The 22,561-nt window shown below is 40.5% G+C and overlaps 3 protein-coding genes and 1 pseudogene across 3 annotated transcripts; 1 reads left to right on the plus strand and 3 right to left on the minus strand.

Moving 5' to 3' along the window:
* Window positions 1-1,630: 1,630 nt before the first annotated feature.
* LOC122092893 lies at window positions 1,631-3,199 on the plus strand (annotated as a pseudogene).
* Window positions 3,200-5,052: 1,853 nt separating this feature from the next.
* Window positions 5,053-5,630, minus strand: LOC122089137 (mannose-specific lectin-like). The gene has a single exon (XM_042658638.1). It carries the CDS (start codon window positions 5,594-5,596, stop codon window positions 5,114-5,116), a length of 483 nt encoding a protein of 160 aa, XP_042514572.1. The 5' UTR covers window positions 5,597-5,630; the 3' UTR covers window positions 5,053-5,113.
* Window positions 5,631-8,382: 2,752 nt separating this feature from the next.
* Window positions 8,383-8,868, minus strand: LOC122092923 (mannose-specific lectin-like). Its single transcript, XM_042663226.1, has one exon. It carries the CDS (start codon window positions 8,866-8,868, stop codon window positions 8,383-8,385), a length of 486 nt encoding a protein of 161 aa, XP_042519160.1.
* Window positions 8,869-11,075: 2,207 nt separating this feature from the next.
* LOC122092933 (mannose-specific lectin-like) lies at window positions 11,076-11,423 on the minus strand. The gene has a single exon (XM_042663235.1). The coding sequence runs from the start codon at window positions 11,421-11,423 to the stop codon at window positions 11,076-11,078; it is 348 nt and encodes a 115-aa protein (XP_042519169.1).
* Window positions 11,424-22,561: the final 11,138 nt, after the last annotated feature.

Here is a 22,561-nt window from a genome sequence, read left to right on the forward strand (position 1 = left end):
TATTCCTGCATGTTTCGAAAACACCGTGATTTGCCGGACCAGCAAGCAAAGCATTGATTTTCTTATTTCACCCAAATAATTACTTTTAAATCATTTTTGGGAAAAAATTGTACTAGCTAGAAAACCAGACCGGGTCCATTTTTAGCTCGTGTGAAGTAAACCATGAAGTGGCCATCCCACGAATGGTTTTTGGTCCATGATATTGAGTAGGGTATCGGTCTCTTGAAAACTAATACGATATTTATATGCATTGCCCAGGATCGTACATTTTTGCACTTGGTTTTCTTAAAAAAAATTTTTTTAACCATTTTACCACTGGATCAGCATGGTATCTAGATTGGTGGCTAATGAAACCGATATGGGACACGGATCCCCAATGTGTCCAGTATTCATCAGACGGCTGATAGTATCTCGGCATGCACCCTTGACCGTCAAATGTGCATTGGGCGCACTTGAGAGGATCTGTTTTAATTGAAACCATTTATAAACGGTTTCCGTTTAAACAGTGAATGATTTTCTTTACCTTTAAAATTCTTAGTGAAATTGATGTAAGAGGTAAATTTACCACATATATGTTAATCGGTTTATCATTCAATAAAAAGAAAAAGAAAAAAACTAAGACATGGTTTCAATTTTAAAATCAAAATCAAACCATTTATTAGATGATTTCTCATGATTTTCATACAAACGTTTCAGTTGGAGAGTCTTTATTACTGATACGGTCTTGAAAGAACTCAACCCCATAAACCAGTTTACAAGGTGAGAGGACCAAGACCATATCAACCCACATCAATTTAACAATTACCAGTTTAATAATCATTACAACTCCATATACGGTTAAAGCCAAAAGAAAGTCGTTTGCTTTAATGGGTTCAGCCTTACAAAGCCTGAATCTGCTTGATAATATTATTTCTTCTCAGCTAAGTCTAGTCTACATGAATTTATTTATTCAAAATTATGCGCTAGTATGCTGTGAAGTTCTAAATTGTCATTTCATATTCTTTGGAACCCGACTATTTTGTTGATTTGGCAAAGAGATGTCAAGGAAGTGTACCCTGAGAGAACAGCTTGGCAAGTTGATGAGAGAATTACAACCAGAGCCATAGAAATTGATCTGAACTCTTTAACATATCCCCTTATTACACATAAGGGTCATCATCAGATCTGAAGAAAATGGTGTATTGAAGGTCATCTATAAGCTTTGGAGCCTAGTAGTTCTGTTATTTATATTTTCCCAATGTAGCTGACCCATTTAGCTGGGACAAGGCTGAGTTGTTTTTGTATTTTTTCTCAATGTGTGTTGGGGAAGAGGGGGGGGGGGGGGGAGGGGTGTGAGGATGGTAGTGGCAAAAGGATGATCAGACATTTGTAATTGAATTTGATTGTTAAGAGGTAAGGGTTGCAGAGTTTTCCCATTTTGATGCCCCACAAGGCTGTTTCTTCTTGTATGTTCATGCATATCCCATGACAAGTGTTTGCTTCTATGGATATTCTATTCATGATTTCTGTGGTTGCTGAAAAATGCCCCGTCGGTATGATTGTAGAACCATATGAGTTTCCAAAAGTACTGTTTTCTCTTTGCTCAAAACTTGGTTTGGATTGATGTAGACCAGGGGATGTTGCCACATGCATGTATCAGCCTTTGGATGGGCTCTCAGGAGAGAACATGAAGTTGGTCATGGAGAAGAAAGCTGAAGCAATGAAGACAGTAATAGGTCAAGGTGGTGAGGCTAATGATAGTGATGGGGTGCTCTTGACCATGAGCACTTTAACTGAGGAAGGAGTGATTGCTGTGAAGGATGCTGCGTGTGAGAGATTACTAAATCAACGGGTGGAATTGAAGATGAAGTCAAAGAAGATCAATGACTGCTTGATGTTGCAGTGCCAAAGAAGCGAGATGAAAAGGAGAGGCCCCTTGTATACCTCAGGTAGTTTTGGAAGCCAAAGCGAAGCAAGTAGCAGACAGAGGAAAGAAGAGAAAGCTTGAAAAAGATTTGGAGAATGAGAATAGCGGGGCTGGTGTCTACTCTGCTAACTTGAGAAAGCACCATATCTTAGCCAATGAAGAAAGGGGAAAAATTATAATGCCTGAAATATATGATGGCCCAATGTTTATTGTTAAGGTTGTCTTGAATTCTTAACCCGTTTTGAAGATTGATCCACTCTGAAATATTTTGGTGGCGACCCGAATGAGAAGTTTTTTGAAATCTGTGATGGAAGCAGAGGGGTTGGGCCGATAGGCCCTAGCCCGTAGCCTGGTACAGTTCAATCGGATTGACCGCAACATAATGGGTCGACTCGCGACTTGAAGTATATAATGTATTGTTGTCTTGTTGAAAATGTCATTGTATTTTGAAGGTTTTTCGAACTAAGGTTTTAGGGCGAGTTTTCTCGCCGCGGCTTGAGTTTAATCTCTCTTATGCATAGTGAAACATCTTCTTCTTCGCCCGAGGACATAACACATAACATCGGTGTATAAACCTCGTTAATTCTCTGTGTTGTGCGGATCTATTGTTTGTTTATTTTCGTATTTTTCTTGATGTTTGCTCAAACATTTATGATTATATAGATCCAAATATATTGCCAGTGGCTTGAGGAGTTGAGGACGAGAACAGGGTCCAATACCTAAACAAGAGGCAGTGGATGATGATTTTGAGAGGGATGGTAAGGAACTGACACCAAAAGAGGAGGAAGCATCGATGAGATCAGGAAAAAGAAAAGCTTGCTCGTTCAACAGCATAGGATCAAGAAGAGTACTGCCCAAAGCCGGCCTACAGTACCAAGGAAATTTGACAAAGATTGGAAGTTCACTTCAGAAAGGATGGGAAGACAGCTATCTGCCTTGGGTCTGGACCCTACTTCAGCCATTAACCAGGCCCGTAGTAGGTCCATCTCTAGGAGGGGTCGGAAGAGGGAGAGGTCATTGGCCAGGGGAGATGATGGCATTGATGATATGGATATGAATCTGCAGATGAGGTCTCGATCTCAATCACGATCAAAGTCACGGCCTCCTAGTGGAGTTGCTCCAGGTGAAGGCTTCAGTGACTCCAAACAAAAAGTTAAGGCCCTGAAGCTTGCTTAGAAATCTGTGAAGAAGAGGAACAAAGATGCTCGTCGGGGAGAGGCAGATAGGGTCATTGCCACACTGAAGCCAAAGCACTTGTTCTCTGGGAAACGTTCAATTGGAAAAACTGGCTGACGCTGATACTACCACTAGGGAAGTGAAGTCTTATGTCTATAGAATGGGTTGTTTAATGCTCAAATTTTTATACCAAATAGGAGTTTCTTGGAAAACTTGCTGAGGTTTGGTTCACTGGATGGCTCATTTCTACCATCCAGTGCTCTGCTGGATTCTAAGTTTGCATTTTATTGGACTTAGATAAATTCAGTATAGAAAGCACCCAGTTGCTTGTTTGTAGTTTGGAATATTGTAATTTGCATATTGGAGAATAGATTTATTCCTCTAAGAGAAGTCCAGATTGCACTTTGTATAACCCTACATTAGATGCTTAGGGGAAACATAAATGTAATTTTAGAGTAAGAGATCTAAATCTCATTAGAAGAAAAAATAAATAAAAAAATATAGAGAAGAGGAGAAGAAGTATTGCTTATGGAAAACTAATTAAATCCTGCATGTACAAGCAAAACTTTTCTATTATCACCCCCTAAAAACCAAACTCTGTGCCTTACATAAAGTTGTCAGAATACATCTTCTCCTTCGAGAATAATAAAAAACGGAAAATGTTCAATTGGAACATGAAAACGTGACTGAATTGGTCCTAGTTACTCTTCAAAACGGAGTGGAAGAAGAGAGTAACGGTATGTTCAGAACTGTAGAGATCACTTCGATTAAGGATCATGTGATCGTGTTTATTTTCAGTGCTTTCTATTACATGTGAACCATTAAATTCCAATGGCAAGATCTTGATTTTTTTTTCTACCCCTGCAATATCCAGTCGGGTTAGTTCTTCAACCTCCACAAAATGTTGGTGGAAACTCTATTTTTTTCCCCTTTTCTGTTGAATTTTTTTGGTATGATTTGTTACCAGATTTTACGGAATGTTAATGTGTGATGTTCTCATGGATTGAATCATGGGTTATCCCTTTTCTAATGGTAATTGCATTAACATTTTCTATAAGTTTGGGCTATTTTTATCAAGCATATTATTACTGAATTCTATCTTTAATGTGTATATAATGTTATTTAACCTAACAATGGCATATTTTATAATTTTTTTAATATTCTAATAAGTTAATGGTTGATCTCTTTCCATTTGTCCATCTTTTAGTCACCCACATAACTTATACATCAATTTGAGAAATGATCGAAATTGAACAATTCTCAGCTCCATCTATTACTGAAACTTATGATACATGTTGAAAAATGTATTGATGTCATATCGGGTTTCCTTATTGACTTGGATCCTTGCATGGTTCCGTTTATTTGTAAGGAAAATTAAAAGGAAGGAGGTGAAATTAAAAAAATAAATAAATAAAATTTGTGTGGATTATTTAAAGCTTTGTATTTTTTTAAGGGAAAGTGCCTCCTCTCCTTGGAAAAGTTCCCTATGCCCCTACCATCTAAGTCCTCCCATTCGTTGAACCGTTTGTTGGACTAATGGGCTCAATTCAGTATTCGGATTAATTAAATGGATGAGAATCAAGTTATATAAATCGATTCGATCCACTCTCAAGTTTAGGGATATGTTGGTCCAACCCATTGTGATTTTGGATTTTTGGTGCAGAGAATCAAGGAGGTCTAAGTGGCTGTAGAAAATCCATAGCCAAGCCAAGAGAGCGAAAGTAGGAGTGAACAACATCAATCTATATACCTTCGTGGATTATTATTTTGTTCCCAAGGTACACCAGATGGAGATTGTGACCATTGAGGCAGCCAAGGGTATTGGCACTCGTGGATTGTTATATCAAATTGTGTACAAAGACATGCATATACCCAAGACATGATTAATGGTCGCGCCATCATCTAGCATGAAGGATTTAAGTGCAAGATTATCTCTGTCAATTATAAGGGAAGAAGGTGGTTGTAATATAAACTATAAACCTTATACATGGTTACAAATTGTCTTTCCTAAAGCCATAGTAGTAGTTCCTTCTAACTGCTGCTATTGTTAACTTTTGGCTCATCTGATCGAGTTATCCTCAACCAATTCATTGCACCATAAGTGCCGGTAGACCAAACTGAACTGCCGTAGATAACCACGTTACCGTCCCTCTGAAGTATAAGAACATAGTCACCATTGTCACGACCGGTGTTGGTGGCCCAGATTGTCCGTTGAGTAGGAGGTTCATAGATGACAAGATTTCCATCGGATTGCATCCGACAATAGCAATTACTGCCCATTCCGCCGGTGTTAGATGCCCATATGGGGGAGTAACTCCTGTAGAGTACCAGGTTGCAATCTTCTTGCATTATAAGGACATTGCTCCCATATTGGAGAGAGTTGCCACTGTAGAGAGCTTCGTCTTTGTACAAGATGTTCTCAGCCTCACAGCCAGCTGGGTTGTTGATGAGGAGGCAGAGGAAGAAGTAGAGGAGAGCAGAGATAATGATGGGTTGGATAGGAATGGCAGCCATACTTGTATCTTTGTAAGTGATGTGTAAGCTGGGTTAGGTTAGTAGGGCTATGGGCTTTCTCTATTTATAGATGGGTATTCATTCTTGGCAAAAGATGAAGAGTCACAGAAAACGAATGCAAAGAAAGTTTTTTTTTTTTTTGGATAGAATGTAGAGAAAGTTGATGCCCAAAGAATTTGCCACTCACACCACTCTCGTGTACCTTTGATTAGGCAAGACAATTAATTTGGGGAAAATGAAATGTTTCGTAATAGAAATGAATGAAGAGTCCAATTACGGGTCATATCTTTTGATTCTCATCTCCAACATCTCATCACTTAAAAAAGGGTATTTTATAGACATCACATTTTGTTACTCTTTAAGTAATCTTATCGGCGATGATGATCGGATCCCATCAAACTTTTGTCTTGTCCACATGTTGCAGTATTGACCGATTTTCCTTTCTCAATCTCCATGCCACCACTGTGAGCTTTCCCTCTCACCCCTCTCCCCTTCCTGATCTCCCTGTCACCCCCATGAGCTATCCCTGAACCTGACCTCACCCTGCCCATATAACCCACCTCTGTCTTATTTGCCTCATCAGCAACCCACTCATCTAAATAGATCTTTAGTGGTAGTAAATAATTAATGTTGCCAAGGGCCTATATTTTGAGTTAGTAGTTTCTACCAATGTGAATATTTATAGCATTATTACAAAAAAAAATAAAAATAAAAATATTTATAGCATTATATTTTAATTTTGTATTAACGAAAAAGAAACCTGAAAGTTAACGTGGTCCCCGCATCTAGACATAGGGGAGGATGAAATGACTCCTTAACCCTCATGAAAGATGAAAATCTCACCACTATTTAAGTTTTCGGGCATACTCTCATTGATCTTCGTATTGGCATAGAGGCTACATTGGCTTTTAGGAACCTCCCCCATTTTGTTTAATAAACTTTTAGCAAAATATTCTAAATAAAATCGGATTCTTTTAACCGCTGCAGAATGTATAAAGCAAATGGATTAAGAATCTTTTACTACCAGTAAATATTACCGCTGCTAAAGGTCATTCTTCAGGGGTGGAATTTATTTATGGCCGGAGTAACTTTTGATTTTTAGTGGCTGTACAAAATATTCGCTTCCAAATCCCTACTTTTAATGGCGAAAGCAAATTACAGCCACTAAAAGTCTCGTAAAAATGCTGCAAGATTTTCCTGTAATGCTACAAAATTTGGGTTGCACTTGATATGCCATGTGTCAATTTTTTGTTATTAATATTCTTTTTTTTTTTTTGTAACTAAAAAAAGGTGCTCCATGTTAGTGATCGTAGCCCCGAGGACAAGCCCCATTACGGTAAACAACGCTTCCGCAGGACCAATGGGTGATAGTGGACATGCCAAGACTCGAACCCACAACTAGCCGACTCAAGCGGTGATGAGTTGAGGGCATTTTCACCACTAGGCTACCAACCCCATTGGTAAGAACCATAACTTGCTGTGATATTATTCGGAAGCAAGAGGTCTCTAGCTTATGGGGTGCTTTGATGAGGCATGCATGAGAGTAGAGGGTGTCAATCCCAAGTCCGCACCCGTTAGATCGATCGGGTCTAACCATTTAGATTGCACCTATTATTAAACATATCGGTTTTAGGTCCGGCCCGTTAATAAACAGGTACTACACTATGCAAGGGTAAGTCCGACGGATACCCGACCCATTTACAAGCTCGACTCGGCTCGACATGTTTAGCCTAATCATTTATATATATATTGACATTTTTTGATAGAATATAATATTTATTGATTTTTTTTTATCAATTATCGAATATAATTAAGTGTAATATCTTTTTCTAAATTGTTGATGATTTAATAAAATATATTAAAGTATCTTAAATCTAAGTTAATTTCTAAAAATAAAATAAAATAAATCTAAGACAATTAAAGACCATTTGGGGCTCATTTAAGGTTTTATTGGTACATTACTTCATTTAAGGGCCGATTAAAGCCCGATTAGGAGAAAGACCGGTTAAAGTCTGAAACTGATCGAGCCGCCATGAGACCGCTCTAGACCTACTCATTCCTTAAATAGGTAAGTCACAGTCCAAGGGTATAGACCCGTCAGGCCCAGCTAGGCTCGCCCGAGATTGGCACCCCCTACATGAGAGGAGTGGAAAGATAAAAGCTGTTATCAATAGTCGAGGCTTGGGGTGTCAAAACTAGCCCAAATCGATCGAAACCAAATGTAATTGAGCTTATTGGATCATGGTTTGGGCTGGGGTTTGGGAGATTGAAATCAAATCAGACTACATCCGACACTACACCGAACTTTGAAAATTGGATCGAAAACCAATATAACTCGTTAAGAAACTAAAGGCAACCCGAAATTCATTAAACAACATATTTTTGAATATATTTACATGGTAAACTGAAACCAATATAACTTGATAAGAAATTGAAAACAAAAATTCATTAAAATAAATGTACTTTTGAATATATTTACATGATAAACCAAAATCAAACTGAGACCAAGCTGACACCAAATCCATAAGAGAAATTAATAAGAAACTGAATCCAAACTGAAAACAATGCACCCTTGTTGGTTCATGTTTTGATTTCACCAATTTTCATACCAAAACTAATAAAACCGGATCCAAACCAACCAATTGACACCCCCGTCGAGGTCAAAGGGTAAAGGTTCTAGTATAAATTTAACAAAAAATAAAAAGTTCCTAGTATAAACATTAATACATGGTTACAAACTTTAATATCATGGAAGGTTATCATTCCCAAAGACATAGTAGTTCCTTCTAACGGGTGCAAATGCTACCTTTTGGTCCATCTGACCCGATTACCCCCAACCAAGTGATTGCACCATTCTGTGCCGTGGTGCCGGTAGCCCAAATTGAACTGCCGTAGATAACTAAGTTGCCGTCCTGAAGTATAAGAGCATAGTTACCAGAGTCACGACAGGTGTTGGTGGCCCAGATTGCACGATCGGGTTCACCTGGTTCATAGATCACAAGATTCCCATCGGATTGCATCCGACAATAGCAATTTTCGCCCTTTTCGTCAGTATTAGAGGCCCATATGGCGGCATCACTGAGGACCAGGTTACAGTCCTTTTGCATTTTGAATTTATAGCTATCATATTGGAGAGAGTCGCCATTATTGAGAGCTTCGTTTGTGTATAAGATGTTCTCAGCCTCACAACCAATTGGGCTTTTGATGAGGAGGCTGAGGAAGAAGTAGAGGAGAGTAGAAATAATGATTGATTGGATAACAATGGCAGCCATGAATATTATGTATCTTTGAGATGTGTAAGGTTGCTAAACCTATCTTTGAGATGGGTCATTCTTGGCCAAAAAATGAATCCAGCCAGTAATTGATCTATAAATTCACCTTCACTCACTCTTGGCAATTGGAATATCCAAGAATTTCCCAATAAGATAAGGTATAGTCTTAGATTTGCAGCAAAAGCAAACGTCCAGTAGCGTAAAATAATAATTTCATAATTGTGAAAATGATGATGATACATAATGTTCCCAGAAGGGCAAAAGTTGAGACATCAACATCCGAAGACCAGGGGCTCTGTTGGATTGCAAGTACAAGTAAAATCACTTTTAGAAAGGCCAAGAAAATTTTGTACTCATGATTGTGTTCGTTACCTAAGGGCCCGTTTGATAACGTTTCTGCCGTTTCTGTTTCAAGAAACGGCATAAACATAAATTTTCATTTCTAGAAACAGAAACGGAATTGAAGGTGTTTGATAAGTCATGTTTTTAGAAGTCAATAGTGACCAATGAAAGAATGGCCACAAGTCGTTTCTAGAAACAGCAAAACAAGTTGAACTTGTTTCGCCTGGGTCGTTTCTTGAATCATAAATAAGTAAAAATTTCTATTTCTATTTCTGAAAATAAGTGAAACGGAACAGTTTTATCAAACGTTTTTTACTCCGTTTCTGTTGTTTCTGGAAACAGAAACGGCAGAAACGTGTTTCTTTAAACGTTATCAAACGGGCCCTAAAACTCTTACCTTATTTTGTTTGAAAAAACAAAACGTTTTCTATTCGTGTTTCCTTCGTTTTCTCACATGGTATAGGGAAATGATCGCCCACCCCTCCCTTTGGATGCTCATATGCCCCTTCCCATTTGGTAAATTTATTTTGGAAAATAAACCGCAGGGGCGAGGTATGCTAGCATCACATGTATGTCTATCTCCTTCTCATATGAAATGACCTCATTGTCCTTCTATGTAAGATATTGTTTCGTTGCACCTCACCAATGCACTCCCATATGCCACTTGCTTAGAAAACCATGTCCCATATATTTTTCAAGGGAATGAGTTCCTTGTCCACTAACTGTGTGGTATATGCTAGCACCTCATTGTGTTTCTCTTTCTCTCTCATCTCACAATAGAGAGCAAATATGTCATTTCATATAAGAGATGAGAGAGATAGACACATGAAGGTGTTAGTGTATGCTATGCAGCCTAGCAGTGTTATTTGTCTCATTTTTTTAATTTAAAATTTATTTACCTTTGAAAAAAAATGGAAAATAATTACTACTCGGCTGCGTGCGCACTTAAAATATTTTTCTTTTCAGTCACAAAAAATATCATTAGAATCTATATTCACTTTAGAAATGTAGTGATTGAATATATCAAAACATTACAAATAATCAGTATAATTAAAAAGAAGGAAGATGTAGAGTCCTAAGCTGCCCAAACATGTGGCAGTTTGGATTGGGTTAGGTTTTGCTGATAAGTAGACCCAAGGTCCCTTGTTGACTGTCATCATTTCCGTCTACATTGAGTCAAGTAATAAAATAAAACATTGAAAAATTCAATACTATTAAAAGGGTGCATGGGCTTGAGAGGATGGTTATGTAATGCATTGAAAGATATATTATTACTTAAATGATAGGATATATTATTTTTTTCTTAAAAGAAAAGAAAAAAAAAATATATTATATATATATATATATACATATATGGGAGAAGGATAGGTATATTGCCGATATCAAGTATGCTAGCTGATAGCACCAATAGGATCACATGATAGAGTATCATTCATGAAGGATATAAGGGTCATTTCAGAAAAAGGGAAGAGAAATATAGACACAATGGGTGCTAGCATACTTAATATTGACAGCATACCAAATATTTTCTATTTTGACAAATATCTATTATGAGTTATGTATAATATTTCTTCCAAGGGAAAATTTTAACTTTGGCAAAAAGGTCTCATGATCTAGGGAAGTCGACGAAAGATTTATGGTCTTTGTGCACCTCCTTTGTCACAACTCACAAGGTTACAAAAACTAGTTTACCAAACAGGTTACACAATAAATTTTAATATCAAGGATTCTGTTTCCTAAAGTCATAGTGGTTCCTTCTAACTGGTGCTAATAGTCATTGCACCATTGTACTGTCTCCTAGTGCCAGTAGCCTAAAGTGCAGGGCCGTAGATAACAACGTTGCCGTCCCACTGAAGGATAAGAAATTAGTTACCATAGTCACGATCGGTGTTGCTAGCCCATATTACCCGATCGGTATCATGTTCATAGACGACGAGATTCCCATCGGATTGCATCCGACAATAGCAATTTCTACCCATTCCATCGGTGCCGGAAGCCCATATGGAAGAATCATTTTTGTAGACAACTAGGTTGCAGTCTTCTTGCATTGTAAAGCTATAACTTCCATATTGAAAAGAGTTGCCACTGTAGAGAGCTTCGTCACTGTACAAGATGTTCTCAGCCTCGCAGCCAGCTGGGCTTTTGACGAGAAGGCTAAGGAAGAAGTAGAGGAGAGCTGATATGATAATGGGTTGGATAGCAATGCTAGCCATGCTTTTATCTTTGTATGTGATAGGGTTACAAGGGCTCTCTCTCTCTCTCTATTTATAGATTAGTCATAATTCTTAGCAATTTCTAACCTTTGGTCATCATTGTGCACTTAAGAACTGAGCAATGGGTGCAAGTTTCCATGTTCAGCGGTGCCTGGTTGGACTGACCTGCAACACCATATTAATTAATATTGTCGTTTTTTCCTCCCTTTCCGTTGGATTGGGAAGAGAGCAAAAAGCGTCGATTGTAAGAATGAAAAGCCAAGTGGCCCTTCATTTAGACTCAGATAAGCTTGATGATTTAAAGCTTAATTTGATCGATACTTTTTTTTTTTTTTTAGGGCATGCTTGATTCCTTAAGTCTTTGGAGAGAGTATATTTTATGGTATGTTTGATTCCTTGAGTCTTTGGAGATAGGGTTTCCTGGAGTCACATTCTTAAAAAAAAAAAAAATTTGTTTGGTTATAATGGATTTTGTCCGTTGATTCTCTCAGAATAACTATTTAGTTATTGATGCGGTAAAAATTGACCAGCCGATCTTCCTTGCAACTCTTGATGCTCCAGCAGATCTGCACAGAAGAGAAGATAGGGGAGAGCCGGGCTTACTTGACTGGGGACTCTCCAATGCCTAAGTCAGATCTTTCCACAGTAGATACTCAAGAGAGTTTTCAGTCAAAAGAAGTGATCGATCCCCTTGTGGGGGAGCTTACCTTGGTATTTATAGGTTGCTCATGGAGGGAGGAAAGGAGTCATTCGTGGAGAGTCCTGTTAGATGTGGAGTCCCTGAGAGGAATGGCTCTCTGATGCTAGGAATATTCCAGATCCTAGGGCATACTTCAAGAATATTCCCCTCTTATCTCAGAAGTGCAAGTTGTGGGAGGGGTGGATGCCTCTGATGACATGTATTGGATAGAGTCCTGCCCTTGTGATCATGGGTTACGTTCCTTGAATGTAAGAGTAGATGTGTGTACATTTCTGGGAGCCCTACCTGATGATGCCGAGCCAAAGTGATTGCTCAGCCTAAGGAGACGCCAAGGTGAAAGTTCGGCATGCGGAGGGATCGAGGTGGCTACTCGGCCTGAGGAGGGGTCTAGGTGGCAGTCAACCTATGGAGGGGCCGAGGTGGTTGCTCGACCTGAGGAGAGGTTGAGGTGGCAGTTCGACATACGGAGGGGCCAAGGTGGCAGGTCGTCCTGCAGTGGGGCCGAAGCGGCAATTCGGTATGAGTTATTCAAACATTGCTTGGTCGTGCTGTGGTCAGGGACATATTTACCCTCATCACCAGCCCCTCGCTCTAGCAGTTCGGATTGGACAACTAGAGTATTAAATTCGGTTGACTTTCACATGCGTGTGCCATTCGTTTAGTGCAAAACGCACTGCTTCTGCCACGTGTCACTGTGCCATAACTTCACCTCAGGCAGGCGAACAGACTTCTTTGGGTGACCGTTGATCTCAGCTAGATCTAGCCGTTCATTTTCCATCGACTTCACCTATAGGACACATTTTTTCCTAGAAAACTTCACATTTGTTCGAGTGATAAAGTCAGTTCAACTTGCTCCTAGCCTTGGCATGGTCATCTACAGAGTCTCAGAGTAGCCGACGTCTTGACTTCAACCAACCAGTTTCTCCAACCAGCTCATCTTCTCCAGTGCGTCATTCTCAAGCTCGTCCTTTAACCAGTAAGTACGATCATATTATGGTTGTGACTCGTCATTCTTCTTTCGCTCAGCCCTTCATGTTTCCTAGCGTCAGTCCTGGTGATCCCGACATGGCTTCTATGCGTGACCTTGACTCGCCCAGCCAAACCCCCTTGATGGCCATGAGGCCTGGGGAAAATCACCCAGAGTGTCCCATTCCTGATACTTGTTCCTCCCGTGACGACACTTCAAGCTGTCCAGGCTCTGGTGGCAGCTCAGGCTTTAGCAGTAGCTCTGGTACTGAGTCTGTCAAGGTGGTCTTGCTTGCGACCGTCTTGACCAGAGGTGATTATGGCTCGGTTGCCCCAGTTCAACCCCCCAGTGCCGCAGTAGCAAGCACTTTGGTGGTAAGTCCATCAGGCACTGAAGTCCTTGAGGTAGGCCTAGCAGAGTCTGAGGGGGAAGGGTTTGCTTCATCCTTCGGTGAAAAGAAAACCGTTGTCAACACCCTGAGCATACTTATGCCAAAGTCCTAGACTTGATTCGGGGTTGGTATGGTATCCCCGATTACGTGGTGATGTGCATCCCAGATGAAGATGAGGGTATACTATAAATTCCTTTGGGGAATGCAAATCTGAGGGTATACTATAAATTCCTTTGGACTCTGTAGTACAAGTCCTACACGCTCCTTGTTGCAGTGCTGGATCCATCAACAAAGAGCTTTCAATTTCTGTTTGGCTCGGCCTCTGCCCCTAACTCTTCTTCTTTATGTGTGCATTCTACCAAGAAATCTGCCAGTGTCTGGCCCTTAATTGCACTTTTTGATTGGAATTTAATGTTATGCTCACTTAACTCGATAGCCCAACTCACCATCCATCCTACTATGCTAGGGCTGTGAAGTGTCTTCCTCAGTGGCTGATCTATTATTACAGCTATGGTGTGTGCTTGGAAGTAAGGCCTCAACTTCCTAACTGCCACGACCAATGCTAATACAAACTTCTCGATTCCTGGGTACTGTGTTTCTACATCGAGGAGCATATGACTCACGTAGTAAATAGGCTTATGGGTCTTTCCCTCTTCTCTTATGAGAACTACACTAACAACTACCGGGGATGTAGCAAGATAGAGTTGTAGTACCTGTCCTGACTTTGGTCGGCTCAGCAGAGGAGGCCTGGTCAAGCAACCTATGATTTCTTCAAAAGTCACTTCACATTCATCCATCCAGCAAAATTATTGGTGTTCTTTTCCTCCTTTCAGTAACTTGAAGAAGGGAAGACTCTTGTTTCTGGCCTGGGACAGGAACCTATTCAGTGCAGCCAGGCACTCTGTCTGCTTCTGAACTTCGCGGATGTTTCTTAGCGGGCACATTTCTTGAATGGCTTCAGTTTTGGAGGGGTTTGCCACTATTCCCCTTTGTGATACTAGGAAGCCCATGAATTTTCCAGATGTCACTCCGAATGCACACTTGGTAGGATTCAACCTCATTTGATTTTGTCGCAGGACATAGAAGGCTTCCTTCAGATCTAGCACATGATTAGTGCTTTTTGCACTCTTGACTAGCATGTCATCAACATAAACTTTCATGTTTCTTCCGATCTGGCTTTCGAACATTGTATTCACCATCCTCTGGTACATGGCTCCTGCATTCTTGAGGCCAAAGGGCATTGCAGTGTAGCAGTAGTTGCCCTGAGTGGTGAGGAATGTTGTCTTCTCCTCATCTTCCACCCTCATCTTTATCTGGTTATAATCGGAGTATGTATCCATGAAGGTTAGCATCTCGTGGCCTGCAGTTGAGTCTATAAGGGAATCGATCCTAGGTAAAGGATAGAAGTCCTTGGGATAGGCTTTGTTCAGGTCGGTGTAGTCTATGCAAATTCTCCACTTCCCATTGGACTTCGAGACCATTACTACATTGGCTAGCCAAGTTGGGTATTTTACTTCCCTCACAAACCCTACAGCTAGGAGTTTATCAACCTCCTCATTGATGAGGGTGTTCCACTCAGTCATAAAGTTCTTGTGCTTTTGCTGGACAGGCTTGAAGCTAAGGTTAACATCCAGACTGTGCTCAGCCATGACCCTTGGGATGCCTGGCATATCAGAAGCCTTCCACGCAAAGATATCAGAGTTTTTACTGAGGAAGTTTGGAATTTTGTTACGACGTTGGGAGCTTAGTAATGCTCTGAGTTGAATAGTCTTTGATGGCTCGGCCTCAGTAATTGGGATAGTGAGCTGCTGTTCCACTGGCTCGGCTCGATTCAGGAGGTTTTCTTCATGGCAATCAATGATTTCTACCATACATGCTAGGCCAGAGCATGGTTTCTTGATAGAATTTATGAAGTTGGTATAGTACTCCCGAGATTCCTTTTGGCTGGACTTGCATTCCTCAATTCCATTGCTGGTGGGAAACTTGACTTTCATATGCTTGGTAGGCACAACCGCTCCAAGACCATTGAGACCAGGTCAGCCAAGGATTGTATTATAGGGTGAGGCTATCTTAGCGACCATGAAAGAGACCATGGTAAAAGGTGGATCTAACTTAAGGGTCTTGATGGGCTATTTCATGATGCATATGAACCATGCGTGAGCTTTGGACTTTCTGACTGATTCCACGGTGGGTCCACCCATGATTGTCAAGATGGCTAGACCCATTGGCTGGTTATCGTATGCGTCAGCTTGGTCCAAGGATGGCTCCTTGGGCTGCTCGGTCTGGCCTCATCTCTCCTCGGCTCTGCCCAGTTTCCACCATACTTCTGCTTCAAATACTTGTTAAGATACCCTGCCTTAATGAACTCCTTAATTTTCCTTTTCAGAGGCTTGTAGCCTTCAGTGTCATGCCCATGGTCTCAATGGTATTGGCAGTACCAGTTGGGGTTCCACTCCTCTGGTATAGCTGTCATAGGGTTGGGCTAGCGAAAATACTTATAGTGTTGGATCTCCAGAAGCAAGTTTGTTTGCGAGCAGTCAAGCTCATATCTCTCAGGTTTAATTGTATCAAGTGACTGGTCTGTTCTGTTCTTCTTCGACTCGTGAGAGTCGTCCCTAGGCCTCAGGGGCCTCCTCTTCTCCTTCACTGATTGCTCACCCCTGTCAGCTATCCCCCTAGCGGCTAAGACTTCTTCTATGTTTGCATATTGATTGCACCTTCTTAACAACTTGGGCATTGTCTCTAGTAAGTAGAGAGCAAGAGATTGGACCAGATCAGGGTATATTATTCCATTGCACAATGTGCTATATATCACTCCTTCCGATAGGTTTTTTACCTCCAGCGTCACCTTGGTGAATCGGGTAAGGAACTCTCTTTTAGTCTCCCTAGCTCCCTGCCTCATGTTCATCACATTTTGCATAGTTTGCTTATGCTTCATACTAGCTTGGAAACGTGTGAGGAATGGTCTTGTCAGTTCTTCATAGCTATGGATGGATCGGGGCCTCAAGTTCGACATCCACACTAGTGTGGCCCCTTTTAACAAGGCAGCAAAAGCTCGGCAGAGAATTGCGTCTAACCTCCCATGGACTGACATGGCTGAGCTATAGTACAAGAGATGATCGTAGGGGTCCAAGGTGCCATCATATGTGTTGAAGACAGGTACCACAAAATTTGGGGGCAGCTCGACATCTATCAGCTCATCGGATAGTGTATTATGGGTTGGGGTCACTGTTATGTCAGTCGGGTGCCTTTACTTCTACATTCCTTCTAGCCTCTTAGTGAGACACTGGATGTGGCTCTCCAGGTCATCCCTTCTTTCCTCAGCTCAGCGTTTTGGGGAGCGACGTTCCCATTTAGCTCTTATGGGGCTTCTTCGTCGGTCTCGACCCCTGTCAAGTCTATCCTGACCCTACTAACATGCACCTTTGGCAGGCCTAGGGGGCTAGCCTTGATGGCCTCTGTGGGGAGGTGCATCTCGAGCTGTCCTCAGTGAAGATTTCTCGCGTCCCTCTCCACCCAGAAGCGCTCCTCTAGTTGGCCTTTACGACGAGTGCTAGCATCTCCCTGTCCTGGGTGGGGATCTATGGGCATCACGTGTCTCAGTACTCCGATTACATGCGGAATGATGAGCCCTCCTGTTCTGGGCAGAAAGAGGCCCTTGTTGACGTCTGATAGATCCCCTCCTGGCCGTTGATTAAGGGGTGACACTGTTGTCAGGTGATTCGTCTCAGGGTTGCCTGTCTAGAGCTGGCCTGGGCAGCTAAGCTGCGCCAATGCAAGGCACAGGAAATGTTAAGCCAAACTGGCGTATGAAATCCCACACCAAAGTGTTGGTTGCCAACACTTGCAACTGCATGCTCTGCATCTGTTCTTCCATATTTGGGTGAGTCACTCGGGATGATGGGCCTTGGCAAGATTGCTGAGGGTTTTACTCACATTGACCTCTCTCTCCTGGTGTGACACCTACGTTAGGCTGGGCTTGTTGGTATCTTTGTGGAGGGTCCTCTATGGGGACATTCTTTTGATCTGCCATTGGAGGTAGGTGAGGATGTTCAAGTGGTAAATCGCAAGAGGACCTTACTCTTGTTGTAGTGGAGGAAACGTCCTTCTCACTTCTTAGTTGCATTGGTACAAGGTAGCTTTTTGTAGCAGTTTCCCATAGACAGTGCCAATCTGATGCGGTAAAATTTGACCAGATGATCTTCCTTGCAACTCCTGATGCTCCAATAGATTTGCACAGAAGAGAAGACAGGGGAGAGTCGGGCTTACCTGATGGGGAACTCTCCGATGCCTAAGTCAGATCTTTCCACAACAGATACTCAAGAGAGTTTTCAATCACAAGAAGTGATCGATCCCTTTGTGGGGGAGCTTACCTTGGTATTTGTAGGTTGCTCATGAAGGGAGGAAAGGAGACGTTCGTGGAGAGTCCTGTTAGAGTGGAGTCCTTGAGAGGAATGGCTCTCTAATGCTAGGAATATTCCAGATCCTAGGCCATACTTTGGGAATATTCCCCTCTTTTCTCGGAAGTGCAAGTCGTGGGAGGGGTGGATGCCTCTGATGATGTGTAGTGGATAGAGTCCTACCCTTGTGATTAGGGGTTACGTTCCTTGAATATAGGAGTGAATGTGTGTACATTTCCAGGAGCCCTGCCTGATGATGCCGAGCCAAGGTGGTTGCTCGGCCTGAGGAGAGGCCGAGGTGAAAGTTCGACATTCGGAGGGGCTGAGGTGGCTGCTCGGCTTAAGGAGGGGCCAAGGTGGCAGGTCGGCCTGTGGTGGGGCCGAGGTGGTTGTTTGGCCTAAAGAGGGGCCAAGGTGGCAGGTCAGCCTGTGGAGGGGCCGAGGTGGCTGCTCAGCCTAAAGAGAGGCCAAGGTGGCAGTTCGGCATATGAAGGGGTCGAGATGGTTGCTCGGCTTGGGGAGGGGTCGAGGTGGCAGGTCAGCCTACGACGGGGCCAAGGTGGCAATTCGGCATGAGTTGTTCAAACACTGCTTGGCCATGCAGTGGTTAGGGACATATTTATACTCATCAGTTACCATGATTCTGTCTATGGGAAACACCCAGACTCACCCTGAATAACTGTTTGGTTGCCCTTAAAATGTAATTCTTATCCCACTTTTATACACAACTATACAATGTTATTGTTTTGTGTCCATACACTAATTTCTAATACTTTCTATATTATTATATTATAAATTAATTTTTCTAACCCTTCGAAGAAAAAAATCTTATATTTTTTTCTTATTATTAAATGAAAATAAAAATACCACATAGCTAAATTACCCAGCACCGTCTGTTTTGAAAGAAAAAAGTCCATATTATTTGGTCTTTACACATACATATATAACTTTAAGTACAAGAAATCCATAATACGTAATTAAAAAACCTAGCTTAAAGTAGGTCTTCCAATGTACTACATTACTAGAAAATTTTATTTACGAATGCAAATATTTTTTACTCCATCAAGTACGTCTTCTAATGTCTTCGTAACTATCCTACTTTGTTCTTCAGATGCCTCAATTCTCCCTCTTAGATATCCTTGCAGATAATCTATGGATGTAGGAGGTATCATTGTAGCTTGACACACGTCCGTAGCCCCCCTAAATGGTTCGATGAAGAAGATTCTTTATCCTCAATCAACTCAAACTTTCCACATCCTTGATTTTTAAACTAAAATTCAATTGATCACAATGCAAACATTAGACATTTAAATCTATTTAATGTCTATATGACAATTATACTGAGGTGGAAAGTGGGCAATACCAGAAATCTCTTCACTTATTTGATCCATTAGTGCATCTTCAAACTTTGCACTGTCCAACTCCATATTCATAAATCTTGTAGTGGGACACCCACATAAAGAAAGATGTGTGGGAGCGACATTTGTAAAATTTTCTCTCCGAATGGCGAACAGTATGTGATGTAAGAGTAATGCATTCAACACCATAAACATCACATGTAGCAATATTTTTTATCTCAAAATAAACAAATTGATCTTTAGATAGCATGCTATAATTCATTTCATACAACAGTTCATAAACTTGTGTAATCAATTTGTTCCATAACTAAATGTAGTTATTAAAAAAAAAAAATAACAACACATCCACATAAACCTACCTTATATGAACCTGCTATCAAACATCATGTCAACCTGTGTATTTAATTCGTTCCAGAACTATATGTAGTTATTTAAAGAAAAAAAACCATAAAATCAAAAAAGAGAATGATACATCCACATGAACCTACTATCAATCATCACGTCAACCTATGTGTTCAATTTGTTCCAAAACTATATGTAGCTATTGAAAAAAAAAAACACAAAAACCATGAAGCAATAAAGAGAACGATACATCCACATGAACCTCCATATATGAACCTGCTATCAATCATCATGTCAACCTATGTAGTATTTAGTCAATAGATACGTAATTGAAATGAAACTTAATATCATATGAAATCTAACCCATTAATAATATAAACCATTTAAAGATCATAGTCCAAGAGGATAAAAAAATGCAGTCTTAAAGTCCCAACTCACAACAATTACTAGGTAAAGAAAATGATAAGATAGAAAAGAAAAGACAGTTCAGTTTTCAAAGAGCATCAGTTTTAAGTCAAACAGTTAAACAAACATCCAAATTCCATTCCATAAACATCCATCAGACATCAGTGATCTTCTCATCCTCCATCAGTAACTCCAACACTTGTGGCTTATCTTTATCCTTAGCTTTCAAAAACAGATTGTATAGTTCTCGATCTTTCATGAAGAATTTTTTGGCACGCCATTTTTTGCTGAAATCAATAGTTGGGAGTGCATCAATTGCATTAGAAAGTCTATCCGTGAGGTCATCACTAAACTCAGTGGTGATTAGCCGGCCAAGGTGAGAAGCTATTGTCTTCAAAGGGCTTGATATCTTATAAGCCTCTCCCTTCTTTCTCTTCTCTCTCCCATTGCCACTGCCACTAGAACAAGATGATCTAGGCCGACCTCGAACCGGAGAAGAATGTTTTGTACGCACTGAAGGTACACTTTCTTCAGTCTGAAACTCTCCATCACTAGCAAGAGAAAGGTTCTCCAATCCATCATAATTGAATCTGTAATCATTCTGCCAATCATTTACAGCATCTGATGGATGTGATAAGTCATTGCCCCTAGCTATCTCATTGGTCAACCATATACTCACTTAAATGTGTATTAGTAAAATTGCATGTTCTTTCCAATACCTTTGCTGTTTCTTCTGCAAAATTTTTAAAGAAGATTATATTAATAGAGTTGACTGAGGAAAATGAATACAAATGGATGCTTAGGTATGAGGTATTCATAAAAGTGAAAAAGTACCTTAAACTCATTCCAAACATGCTGAGGGGCATCAAAACGCATCTCTATTGAATTCCAGCCCATGCCACTATTCTTCTGGAGGTCACTCAATGCTCTTAACCTTTGCTTCCATATTTGATATTGATTGCGGACTTGTTCCCAATCATAGGTCATATCAAATCTATCTTGTATGCATTTGACAATAGATTACCATTGGTCTTTCCTAAGGCTATTGTCACCAATCTTTCTCTTTTGATAGTAATCCAATAAACATTGAAGTAGAAATTGTGATACCTCATTTTCCCATGAACAATTTTGTCCTCTCTTTGACTGGGATTGGTTTTCCGATGCCATGTCCTCTATTTCATTACCGAAAGAAAATATCACAATAACAAAATTACACACAGTAAGTAATTTGGTAATACAAAATGTTATAAGATAAACATAAACACATCACAGGTTAATACTAAGTAAAGATAATGACACATCAATAGGTATGTAAACATTACCAAATAAACATAACACCCGGCACTCACAAATACGTCATATAAATTTAGGACTGGACAAACCCCATCCTCAATACACATAATTGTACGATAACCTCAAGCATACCAAGATGAACAATAGTCTAATACAAAACATAGAAAAATATATTAGAAATCAACTAAATATCTTCTCGAAACTATTCCCAATCAAGATTCAAAGGATCATGCACTAATTCATCTGCACCATTATACACATCAATGTTGTCATTAGGGTTTTCTTCAACACTAGAATTCACTTCGTTGGCTTGCTCCTCTTCAAACCACTGCTCTTCATCTACAAAAGTATGTCTATTGAGTATGTGGTTATGTATGAGAACACATGCATGCACTATAGTGGTCTGAGTCTTGTAAGGGTATTCTGGCTGGTTTTTCATAATCTTGAAACGTGACTTCAACAAGGAGAATGACTGTTCAATCACATTTTGTAATTAAGAATGTCATAAATTAAAGAATTCCTTCTTATCCATTGGAGATTGGTTACAGTTCTGCCACTCTTTCAAATGATAACGGACATTACGGTAGTGTCTCAAGAACCCCTGCTGGGTCGTAAACCCAGCATCAACGAGATAGTATTTACCTAAAGGTACAATAAGCTTTGCCTCACCATCCCTATGGAGAGCATCATCTAGTATTCTTGAATCTGATGTAAAGCCCACCCAGCCAAATAATATATAAGTGTACTTCATGTCAAAGTCACATGTAGCCAAGATATTTTGAGAACTATTCCTCTTCATATCTCGAAATGTCCTATGTTGGGAAGCAGGTACCCATGCAGGGACATGTGACCCATCAATAGCTCCTATGCAGTCCTTAAAGTATGGGAAGTACCTTCCAACATTATATGCTATGCTACTATGAATGTTGGTACTCGGCGGGAGGAGCAATTATGGGTACAATTGTATGACTGCACCCAATGCAAGGTTAAAGTACTTGCTAATAGTCTGACTAGAATGACCCAGTAGGTATAGAACCATAAGATTTTTGGAGTTATGGGCGAGTGTGTGTAAGAATATTACCATTTGTTCCTCCACTCTTTGATATTTGCTATCTTTTAGGAGATCCCTCTCTCTCACCATATGGCATAATGAAAAAAATGCCTTCCCACTCATTCTAATATGATCTCTGCATGTTCTGTTAGAAACACTAATTATTCTCTCTATCTCAGCACTACCACATAGTACCTCATTGCGGTAAGGTTCCTTAGTGATATACAGCTT

The sequence above is a fragment of the Macadamia integrifolia genome, chromosome 2 (genome assembly GCF_013358625.1).
Source record: "Macadamia integrifolia cultivar HAES 741 chromosome 2, SCU_Mint_v3, whole genome shotgun sequence".
In the NCBI taxonomy this organism is placed as follows: domain Eukaryota; kingdom Viridiplantae; phylum Streptophyta; class Magnoliopsida; order Proteales; family Proteaceae; genus Macadamia; species Macadamia integrifolia.